At 58.1% G+C, this 11,725-nt stretch overlaps 1 protein-coding gene across 1 annotated transcript in view; it reads right to left on the bottom strand.

Moving 5' to 3' along the window:
• Positions 1–4,350: 4,350 nt before the first annotated feature.
• Positions 4,351–11,725, bottom strand: part of SAP30BP (SAP30 binding protein) — a 30,969-nt gene continuing 23,594 nt past the window's right edge. The window contains exons 5-11 of the mRNA XM_037157937.2: positions 10,256–10,344; positions 8,331–8,422; positions 7,538–7,598; positions 7,030–7,081; positions 6,121–6,179; positions 5,076–5,160; positions 4,351–4,818 (exon numbers count right to left, since the gene is read on the bottom strand). Of these exons, the coding sequence (XP_037013832.1) occupies positions 4,637–4,818; positions 5,076–5,160; positions 6,121–6,179; positions 7,030–7,081; positions 7,538–7,598; positions 8,331–8,422; positions 10,256–10,344 (620 nt within the window). The 3' untranslated portion in view covers positions 4,351–4,636. The remainder of the gene's footprint in view (positions 4,819–5,075; positions 5,161–6,120; positions 6,180–7,029; positions 7,082–7,537; positions 7,599–8,330; positions 8,423–10,255; positions 10,345–11,725) is intronic.

Genomic DNA, 11,725 nt, shown 5'->3' with positions numbered 1-11,725 from the left:
AACCCTCCTTACCTTGTGAATAGTAAGTGTCAGAGGCCAGCACCCACCCAGCAGGGAGTGGACACTCGAATTGTTGTGGTTGTTCCTGACACGCTCGCTCACAAATCTGACCCCTCCAGTCCTTCCCGGGCAATCTCTCAAGAGCTGCAGACAAACGTGGGTCCCAGCTGGAGCTGCTCAAGTTGCCCCTGGACCCCGACTTGATCTATTTCTCGGGCCCCACCTGCCAACAATGCCACTGAACGCCCTGTTGCTGGCGGGCCGCCTGCCCAAACTGGGCAGCTTCCAGCCACCACGGTGGTTTGAAACGATCTGTTTTGAAGGTTTCCTTCTCCATTGGACTGTGAACCCTGAGGACAGACATTCTAGTACATCTTTTTATCCCCAGTTCCCAGCACAGTGTTTGACACCTAGTAGGTGCTCAATAAAGAGTGTGGTCGGACCGAATGGGGTTGCTCGGTGGCCTCCCGGAGCCTCAGGGCCCTCCTCTGCAGTTGTCCGACATCCTGCCACCTCAGAGTGACCATGGGAGCGGCCAGGACAGGATGTGGAGGAGCTGCACAGAGGTCCACTGCAACTGTGCGAGCCATTGTCGCCACTCAGCTGCCTTGCCCCCTCGTCTTACTCTGCAGGGGCCCGGCGGCTGGCTCCTGGACTTGGGAGCACTGTGGAGGAACCCCAGCTTGGGCGAGGTACGCGGGCCTGGGAGTGCCAGACCCCAGGAAGCCGAGGAAGACAAGCCATGAGGTTGCTCAGCTTTCCAAGAGCCTGGAGTTTCATTGCCTGGAGTCTGCATTTGGCCTTGGGGGGGGGGGTGGGAGTGTCCGTGCTCCATCTGAGGTCAAGTGCAAAACTCCAGGTGTGTGTGTGATGTAGGAATGTGTTGTGCCGAGAAGAGTGTCCTTCGTTTATACTATATTCCCAAGTAGGTAACCAGCCCCCAAAGGGTTAAGAATTATTGTACTACGTATTCATTTTATACACAAATAAAACCTCACCGTCTCAGTCTGCAGCCTCAGGGCGAGGTGAGAGTGAGGCCGGCTTGTAGGGGGGCTTCCCTCTCTAGGCCCTGCCAGAGGGGCGAGGGGCCCCTAGAACAGGACGGAGTAGCCTGTGTGAGCTTTGGACGCCGCCTCCAGCTCCCAGCGCGCGTCACCTGGCTCTGGCGGGCCGACTGTGCGCCCCTCCACCCAATCACTCACACACGAGCATTCAGGGAGCTCTGGTGCCAGGGGCTGGGGAAGGCATTGCACCGCCTGCTCGTGGCAGGGAGCTGCAGAGTGGGTGGTATGTTCTTCAGGGGTGTGCCGGGTAACCCACTACTTCTTACTTCATTTCTGAAGATCCTCACCTGAGGTTGTATTTACGGATCCCGGAGAGAAAGGTGGGGAGAGAGAGAAACAGTGATGTGAGAAAACATCGATCAGTCGCCTCCCCTACACATCCCATCTGGGGAGCCCTGACCAGGGATCAAACCTGCAACTCAGACATGTGCCCTGACCGGGAATCGAACCCACGACCTTTTTTTGGTGTACAGGATGACGCTCCAACTGAGCCAAACCAGCCAGGGCAATAATGCACTATTCCTGCGCTTGATAATGTACATCATGTACTGGTAGGGTGGTGCGTGTTTCTGTAAATAAACAAGTTAAATGGTAGGGGATGTGTGATCGAAACAGCTTGGTGACCAGAGACCCAATGTCAACCATCCTGTCTAACTGAGGGTGACACCTCTCAGGGGGACAGTCTCTGCGCCCCTCTCCCCCCAGCGCCAGTGGGTTGCCAATAGACCTCCTTGGAAATTATGACCCCCCCCAACCTTTTACTTGCAATATTTTCGAACATGTAAGAAAGCTGAGAGTTGAAATACAGTTGAAGATCACCCGTATTTTTACCACCCGGACCCAAGCAAGAGCAAACATTTCACTGTGTCTACTTTATTCATGCGCTTGTCACGTGTCCGCCTTTTTACTTGAAGCCGAAGCTGGGACACGCATCTCTGCAGGCTGCAGGCGTGTGCCTGGCCCACACACTGCCAGGACATTGTCACCACACCTGTGACAACGAACAAGAGTGTCCTCTCACCTGGTCCAACCCACACAAACATTTCTTAGTTGTCCCCAAATTGCTATGTTTCCTTTCAAAGTGGAGTCCAATCCCCCTCACTGTGGCCTTTCTCTTTCTTACTCGAAAGCAACCTGTCGCCCTCCCCGCGCCCCCCCAACACACAAGCACACGCTGACCTTTTAAAGGCCAGGTGACCAGCAGAACGCAACGCTCCGCTCTCTGGGTTTGCCTGGCTGCTTCCTCACGGCGTCACTGGACTGGCTCTGTCGGCCAGTTTCTGCTGGAAACTGGGGGTCGGGCCTGAACATCTGATCAGGTTCGGGGCAGATGTTTCTGGAAGGGAGTTCATGGCCATGCTGTTTTAACAGGAGGCTGGGTAGCTGCCGAGCCAGCCGACAGTGATGGTTAAGGAAGTGACCGTCGTCTGTTGTCGGGCAGAAATACATTTCTCACTTTGTTGGTAAGTAATCTAGAGGGGGGTTGCTGCCTTGTCCCCTGCCCAGTTCCCCACCCTTTCAAAGGAAGGGTTTGAGCATCCGCTGTGGATGCCCGCCTGGAGTGGTTTTGATGGTGAAGAATGATCTTGTTTCTCTACCTTTAATAGAATGTATCCTTCTGATTTATTTTTTTAAAAAAAGTTTCCCTTCATCAACAGGGGATGAACTGTGTGCCTCCAAAAATATAGGGGAGCTTTTTTGTTATAATTTTTAAAAAGTTATTACTATAAAAGCAACCCGAGATTAAAAATATATAAAAATTGCCATCTTCATTTTACTTTTTAAATTTATTTATCTTTAGAGGGGAAGGGAAGGAGAGAGGGAGAAAAATATCAATGTGTGGTTGCCTTATGTGTATCCCTGCTGGGAACTGGCCTGTAACCCAGGTATGTGCCCTGACTGGGAATCGAACCACAATCTTGTGGTTCCCAGGCCTGCACTTAAGCCACTGAGCTACACCAGCCAGGGCTACCATCTTCATTTTAAAGCGCACAGTTCAACAGGGTTAAGCTCAACATTCCCATTTTTTGGCACCAGGTCTCTGAGACTTTCTCACATTGCACGCTTTATACTCAGTGGAACTTCATACCCCTGAAGCGGCTCCCGGTTAACTGTCCACTTCGTCATCTCCATGAATCTCACTCGGGCAGCGGAGCCGCCTCGCTCAAGTGGAGTCACAGGGCATCTGTCTTTTTGTGACTCCGGGTCAGCGTCCCCCCCCCTCGTTGTGTGTGCCCACCATCTGTCCCCTGCCCCTGCGCTGCTCCCGCTTGCTGCGTCTTGTGCATGTGAACAATGTGACTTCGAGACCCTGCTTTTCTGCCTGTCTCCACTCACTGCTGTCCCCACTGTCCCCAACGACCTCCACAGTGCCCTTGCGTTGCAGGGCAGGAAACCCCTGAGGACACACTCTTGGGACCGTGGGGGGCAGGAGCTCCTCTCCAGGGCAGCAAGGTCCCCCAAAGGAGGAGGGAGGGTCCTCTGGAGTCAAGTTGTGTGTGCCTGTGTGGGGACGAGTGCGACCTTTTATTTCGGGGGTGGCAGGGGCAGATTCACCGTGAGGTGCGATTTTAGGAACACCTTCCTAATCCTCCACATGCCCCGTGGAAGCGACTCGGTGCTTCACAGCCTGGCTTCCTCCCTGACACGCAGCCCTTCCGCCGGCGAGGAGAGGTGCCAAAGGGCAAGGAAGGCAAACGTGTCCTCTTCAGGCTGGTGGTGGCTGGGAAATCTGCTCTGGCCCCTCAAGGGGCCCAGAGGTCCTGGCACTGCCCAGGGCTGCTGTGGGGCAGAGATAACAGGCACAGGAAGGGTGCGGCGGCAGAGCCCTCCCCGGAGCCCGGCTCTCACGTAGGTAAACAATAGCTGCCCCCAGCCAGGGCAGGAGGTGATTCATCTCCCCGCTGCGTCGGCCCTGCCGGCCACGCTGGCTGGGCACCAAGGGGCCAGGACCGGGCAGCCTGGGCCGGCCGCCGACACTGGTGTGCAGGCCGGGATCCACCTCAGCCCTTCTTCTGGCGACTGGCTGTGTCCGAGCTGTAGGGGAGGCTCGACTGCCCCAAGGGAGCAGCGGCCTCAGCTCCTGTCGGTGAACCGGCTGGGTTCTGGGATCAGGACAGCTGGGACACGGGGTCTCACCCACTCTGGACAGCCACCTGCCCACGCCGAGTGGCACACCCTGGGCATGGCCACCCCTCGTCAACCCTGAGGAATAACTCCGACCGATAAGACAGGGCCCCGGGCTTGCGCAATCCCCTGGAAAGACTGCGCCTCCAGGAGGCCCAGGTGTAAGAACACGGCACTTTTAATAGGGCGACAGCCCACGCAGTGCAAGGACACTGTCCACAGCGTCCCCTCCTCTGCGGCAACGTCCTTCTCTTGGCTGGAAAGCCACACAGAGGCTCCTCTCGGGGCCGCATCTGGGCAGTGGGTCCCAGTCCTGAAACACGCAACACCGGACCGCCCTGTGCATCGGTCTCTGGGCTGCAGTCCTGGCGAGTCCTGGAACGGCCCCTCCCCTCGACGGGAGGAGGGAGGAGAATGTCCGAGCCACTCCAAGTGAGCCCCTCTGGTCATTGCTTGGCCTTCTTCACGATGGTGCCCACAGCGGAGATGACAGTGGTCTTGGAGCCACTGGCACTGGTGGTCACGGTGACGACAGCCGGCAAAGTGGCCGTGGTGGTGAGGATGGTGGGCTGGGCTATGGTTGTCACCGGGATGGCTGAGTCCCACTTACTTTTTCTCTTTTGGGCATCTGGGAAAATGGCAAGCGAGCAGTCAGGACCACACCATGCCAGGCAGTGACACCCCCTTTCAGAGGCCAGAGCTTAGGGAAGAGCAAGTGAAGGGGCCCTAGCCGTGGAAAGCTGAGGGGCAGCAGGTGAACCAGGGAGCCCGCCCAGCCTCCCCAGCAGGCTAGCAACCTTGGGCCTCAGGTCCCCATGGGGTCTGTCCTCCACACGAGGCAGGGAAGCCCTTGGCGCAACTGAAAACAGACAAGCCACCTCCTACCTGCGACTGCGGTGCTGGCCGTGGTGGTGGTAGTGGCCGTGGCATTGGTGGTGGTGCCTTTCTTGGTGCCTGTCACAAACTCAATCTGAGGGGGAAGAGGGCAGAGAGTAAGACCTGGGCAAAGCAGGTGGTCCCATCTTCTTGCCAGCCATCTGCCTGTGGGGGACACGAGATGGGCAGCACACAAAGGAGGCATTCAGAGTCAGCTCTGCTGGGGCGGTCCGGGGGAGGGAGGTGTCGGAGAGGTGCCCACAGGGCGCTTTCACTGCTCTGCAGAAAGCGCCGACACACACCCGTTGCCTCCCACCATCATCAAGCTTCTGCACGCGCCCAGGGACCCCTGCCCGCCAGCACAGGGCACAAACAGAGGCGAGAAGGGAAACGCAACCGAGGTGAAGAATGAGAAAACCTGGTCACTGCCAGCAGCAGCCACCAGGGCTGCCTGCTCGGCCTGCAGCCCCTCTGCCTGGGAGTTGGGGGGCCGTCCTAGAGGCCATGGCGCTGCTGCAGGAAGGGCCAGGTCAAGCCGGAGCTGGGCCACCTGCCCTGCGCTTCTCCCGCAGTTTCTGGTCAAAAAGTACCTAGAGCACATTTGGGCTCACAGCTACATTTCTGTGCCCGAAGGACCCACACTGCTTGGGAAGAGGCGGAGCTCAGGGTCCTGAAGTGAGGGGTCACCGGGCTATCAGACAAGGGACCTACAACAAAGCACTGAGGAAGCCCCTGAGGAAGGCACAGGACAGAGCGCCCTCAGAAGCAGACACTTGCCTACATTAGGCCTCCAGTGGCTGGGGGGAGGATGTGAGTGCCACAAAGTACGAGACCCCAGGAAACCACAAGGACGCAGCTGAGACGAGCTGGAAAGCCAGCAAGGCTTGTCTGTCCACAAGGCACACCAAGGGCTGCTCAGGGCACCCTTGCCAACGGGCCGGGCTGGGGGTGGGCGCATGAGCCGAGGTCTGCACACCCTCTGGGCTCAGCCAGCAGGGCCCCAGCACTCCCAACACCTGTCCTTTTCAAGTAATGAACATTTCCCATTGCTTACTTTGGTTCGCTCCTTTTTGGCCTTTTCCAATTTGTCCATTTCAATCTTCTGGGCTTTGGCTACAAAGACAAGAGAAGCTGTTTCAAAAGCAGCCCTGAACAGCTCCCACAGTTTAGGCTGATGGACACTAGTCCAGCACTGGCCGCATCCCCCGCATCTTGTTGATGCACTAAGGCAGCCTCCAGGCCAGCGGGGCCTCAGATGCAAAGGCCCGAGGTCTGGGGGCTGTGTGGCTCCCGCCCAGGGTGGGCCAAGGCCCTCGAGCCCCAGCTGACTGCTGCCGTGTGGGAATACAGAAGGCCCATTATGGGCTAGCTTGCCAGTGACCGTGAGAAGCCAGAATTAGGGATTTTTAGGTAGAATGTTGGCAACTAATTCAAATTAAAGCAAGACTTGTGTGGGCCAAACAAAACATGTCTATGGGCCAGATCTGGTCCGTGGGCTGCTGGCCTGAGACCTGTCCCCTGGGGGCTTGGATCCTTTGAAACCCCTCCCCGTCTTCCCCAGTGGCCCCCTGGGAAAATGCTGCACTGTGCTGACCTCCGGACGCGTCGCCCTGCCTGGGACAATGTCCACACCCGCTGGGCAGGCCTCTGTGCACCTCCAAACCCCTGCCCGAATGTGGCTTCCTCAGTTCCCACCCCCGGCCTGGGCAGGTGCCCTGCTCGCACCCCGCCACTGTGACAGCCACCGCAGGAACTCCTCCTTCAATCCTGTCTTCGCTGCTGTGTTACCAGCTCCTAAGTCAGGGGTGGACCCCGTCTCGTTCAGGACCGAACACAGCTCCTCGGACCTGGTCTAACACAGAGGAGACCCTGGCGCTGTGCTGCCTGGTGACTGACACTAGGGACAGACAAACAGATGCAAGGACAGGTGGGCGAACGGACAGACAGACAGACGGCTATCTACCTAATGCCTCATAATAGGAGTCCTCAGTCCAGCCATGCGGGTCAAACATGTCCTGAAGAGAAGAAAAGGTTAGAGACACAGTCACTGAGGGCCATCATGTGACAACAGAAAATCCCAGTCCCCACTCCCCAATTTTTCCAAGGGCCTTCTCGGCCAGGAGCCCCCACCTTTGAGGGCACAGGGGCGCAGCTGCGGTCCCTGGTCTGCAGCCAGCCGTCCTCAGGAAGACAAGGGCAGCGGTGTGCCCGTGCACAGGCCACTCGGCGGGAGCATGGGAGTCCACGCTCAGGCCCTCGCACCAGGCACCCAGCACAAGGCGTGTGGCCGCAGCCTTGTCCCTGCGCGCTCTCACACCAGCCGGCTCCCACAGCAGAGGCGGGACTATGCTTCTCGGCCAGCAAGGCCACCACGCGGCCCTTTCCGTGGCTCCAGGCTGAATGCAGTACAGCGAGCACAGGGCCCTGGGTACCCCCAGATCCAGGCATCAGCCTCCACGTGCGGGACGTACCTTTGGGTAGTTGGTGCCGAGCTCATCAATTGCACAGAACTGGATCAGCTTCTCATAGATGCTGAAAGGAAAAAGGCACCAAGCCCTGAGCCCCAGTTGACTTATTCTAAGCAAGCTCCCTGACAGGAGGGCATGTTCACTGGTCGGACATCTAGTCACTTTTGCCCTCTACTCTTGCAGGGATGGGCTGCTTGCCAGGGGCCAGGACAGGTATGGCGTTGCAGTGAGGGCTGCGTTTTTCTGGGTCTCACTTGGACAAGCGGCCTTCAGTGTGCAGCGGGGCTGGGCCACCACACTCGGGCCCACACGAAGGCTGGGCAGGTCCCTGCTGTCACCACACCAGACCCTCCCAGGTGTGCTACTTGCTCAGGCACCGGACAGAGCAAGACCCAGACGCAGCTCTGTCCCTCAAGTCTACTGCCGACCCACAGAGTCGGTGATTGTTTAGAGGTGAAAGAACCCACGACGGTGGTCTAATCCAACCCCCTCACTGCACAGATGAGGCAGCCGAGGCCTTGTGAGGTCACACATTTTAGGAGCAGAGCGGGGAGGGGAACCCAGCAGCACTTCCCCATGCCAGTCCTGGCCTCCTGGCTGCCACTCCACACACGGGTTCATGTCTAGCCCAGACCTGAAACGGTAAGCTCTGGCTGCGGGAGCAGTCTGGCTCGTGGCCCCTTCGGGCTCAGGTGGGATCTCAGCTGGGTCTCTCCTTGCCACCTCCCCGGGCGCATCTGGGTCCCCAGGCCAAGGTCAGTGACTCAGCCTTCCCTGCAGGCCATGGGCACCTCACCTGGGGTTCCGAAACTCCTTCTTCCTTTGGATAATGTAGTTCATATCCATCCCCTCCTTTATCTTCCGCTCATAGAGCTTCTGGATCTTGTCCTATGGAGAGCAGAAGGGCACTCAGGACACCCAATCCCAGTCTGTGGTCGTGCGTGCTGTGTGGGCCCTGAGCCTCACTCAGGAGACCCACAGAGCCACGTGAAGCCCTGCTCCAGCTTACTCTCTGCACCCAGCCTCTGACCAGTGCTGAGCGCAAGGTAAGCGAGACCAGCCTGTTTGCATTTTGCTTTCCCCGACTCCCTCTGGATGGCTGGAAGAGTGAGCAGTAAAAAGCTCAAAGCTGAGAAGCCATGGAGAAGACCACCGAGCGATCGCCACCCGGTTCACCAGTTTCAGGCCCTAGCAGGGACGGGCAGGGGCTGAGGGCTGGTTTTACACTTTAACACAGGGTAAGTCCTCAGCGGGAGACCCGGAGGTCGGTGTCCTTTTGGAGGAAGGCAGGAGCAGAGTTTGGGAGTCGGTCTCACACGTTCCCTAGAACGTCCTTTGTGGAGAGGCTCACGGTGGCCAGTCCCCACCACTCTATTAAGAGGCACCATCGGGGTCAAGAGCTCCGCAGTCACTTTTGAGAAGAGGCAGGCTGGGCTGCAAGTCCCACGGATGCCCTTTGGCAACATCAGGAGAGGTGTCGGCTCTCTGTTAGAAAGCCCATGTTTTTGTAGAGACTGGCCAGAGGAAGCGCCGAGTCATCAAGATGGGTCTGTGGCACATTCACCAGGGAAGAGAGAAGCCAACGGGGACAGCCCCCAATGTACAGCCAAGGTACCAGAGGGAGGCCTGGCAGAGGAGGATCGTGTATGGAGGCAGACCAGTCTCTCAGATGACTTCCCATGTCTCCTAGGCCATCAGACGGTTCCCCCATCGTGCTGTTCCGTGCTTTCTGCCGCTATGAGGACCGGGAAAGGAGTAGTGTTCTGAACCTGAAGGTGGAGCTGAGGGTTGTCCCTGGGGGCTGATGGCTAGACTGTCCTTACAGGCTGGGACTTGCAGCCTAGGATGGAGGTTACACCGGCCTGGGGGGTGGCAGGCTGAGGGTTGGTGACTCAGCCGAGGAGGAGACTTCCAGAAAAGGAAGAGAATCTTCACTGCACCCAAAGCCCCAGCCCACTGCATTCCATGGCCCCGGGCCCCTTAGTCACCAGGCCACCAGGGTGGTGCCATGGGCTGCGGTGTGGCCAGAGGCTCCAGCAGAATCTACGGGATCAAAGGTAGGGCAGGAAGACCGGACGCCTCCACTGGGCAGCTGTGGGGGTCTGCCCTCTTCTTCACCACAAGGGCCCACTCACAGGGCACCAGCACAGGGACAAGCAACAACCTCAGAGGCTAAAAAGGTGCAAAGGCCAGCTGTCCCCCGAGGGCCGCTCCCAAGGGAGCAGCTGCACCTAATGCTCCGCTTCCTCGGGATTTCTGACCTCAGGTCGGGACTGAATGGAACTGTAACACACAAGCGAGGGAGCTGGAATTTTGGGAATATGAGAATAGCAATTTTACACATAAAAATGCTTGTGTTTTGTATTCTAAAATTTATTTTACTTCCGGATGATCCCTAGCTTTCTTAGCAAAGCTCCTTCTGAGACATTCCCACTGGCTCGGCTGGGCTACACGTGAAAGGCATGTCCTCTCTCCTCCTGGACCCAGCACCTCCCGCGTGCAAGCGAGGGGCCCTGGTGGGAGCAGCACTGGGGATGCGGCGGAGTGGGCGGTGGTACAGAGCCGGCTCCTGACAGCACACTGTGGGGGCAACCAGGACCGCAGGCTCGTCCCCGCCTGCGCTGCTTCTGCCACAGAAGCCTCTTAACAGTCAGCCTGAATCGGACCCCTGGCCCAGGCCTCTCGCCTGCATGGCCCTCCGCAGTCGAGCTCAGTGCTTACTTGTAAGTGATTCGAACACCTGCCAGCGGGCTCAGGCGGGATCTTGATTTCATCGGGCAACATGTTCCGGACTCTCTCAGAAAAGGAGGCTGTTGAGAGAGCAGAGAAGGATTCTGTACGGAAGTGGGGGTTAGGGTGGGGGTTACATGGACAAGGGACAAAGAAAGCACCCAATGTTTTCAGGAAGGGATCAATGCTACGAGTGTCCCGAACAGCCTCTCTTAGTGGGCGGTGTCGTCTCAGTTGAGATTGCATGACCTCAATGTCGTGCATGTGCTACCAGGGAACGCTAAATTGAGGCAGAGGGTACAAGTGTAAAGAGAGCGGGCCACGGTGCCACGGCAGTAACTTTCTGGGAAGGAGCTGTCCGCGGGTGCTGGTGCACAGGAGGCGGGAGGGGGGCAGCCGCCATCTGCCGCATCTGCCAGGGTTCACGGTGGAAGTTCTGCCACGGCCACAGTCACGCTGCCAGCGGGAGGCCGTTGACCCAGGCTGGGAGGAGGGGTGCATGCGGGCTGCCAATGCGAGCCAGCTCCCCAACTCCAGCTCTCCACTGGTCATGCCCCTAACCACCCTCCCAGGGCTCTGGAAACTCAAGAGTCGCTTAGGGCCACCTTTCTCATCCCAAGATAGAACAGAAACAGGGCACAAAGCTCCCTAGGCTTGGGGACTCAAACCTTTCAAAGCTGCCTTGTGCATAAATGACATCTTAAAAACTACACGTTAGGATTAGCTCAGGATCTTAAAAAATAGTAAAATGAACCAATCAACCTCTTTCGGTCCACCTCCCTCTTGGGGACAAAAGGCCTGATTCTGATGTGGAGAACCACCACTTCCAAGGGACAATTCCCTCGGAGACCTGCCACCGCCCTCCAAGTGTCCCTCTCCCCGCCCACTCTCGCCCTGTGCCCTGGCCACCCCGGTGATCACAGAGTCATGCTCTGCATCACTACAACAATGCACTGCTTGTTGTGGGTTCTGTCCATGCTCTCGAAAACATTCTCTCATGAAAAGGGCCATACAATGAGCAAAGAGCAGGCGGAACGGGGTGGGGCAGCATGAAGGGGAAGAATGAACAAACTAGCACCAATAACCCGCAGCAAGTGCCTCTGGGTGCTGGCTGTCGGCCGGGCCCCGGCCCTGAGGGGCTGCGGGGAGGGCCTGGCACAGCCTGCGCCTCCTCCTTTCCCACGGCGGGGTGAGCGTTCAGCAGAGAAGGTGCTTCCTTCCACCCCCGCTGCTGCGGTGAAGAGCTCAGTGCTGAGCACGGTTAAGGGTACGGCTCCCCGGCTTCACCAGTCTCCGCTGTGCTGACCGAGCCCACATTCACTGCTGTGCTGAGGCTGGGCCCAGCGCAGGGCGGGGTGTCACAGCCTGGCCCACGTGCCGGCTCTTGCAGTGTGTCAGCAAACCCACCCAGGTGGGCCCTAGAACGGAGCGCTAGAGCTGCCACTTTGGGTGAGGACAAGG

This window comes from Artibeus jamaicensis, unplaced genomic scaffold (assembly GCF_021234435.1).
Source record: "Artibeus jamaicensis isolate MK-2021 breed Jamaican fruit bat unplaced genomic scaffold, CSHL_Jam_final contig_2259, whole genome shotgun sequence".
In the NCBI taxonomy this organism is placed as follows: Eukaryota; Metazoa; Chordata; class Mammalia; order Chiroptera; family Phyllostomidae; genus Artibeus; species Artibeus jamaicensis.
This window is presented reverse-complemented; position numbering and strand designations above follow the sequence as displayed.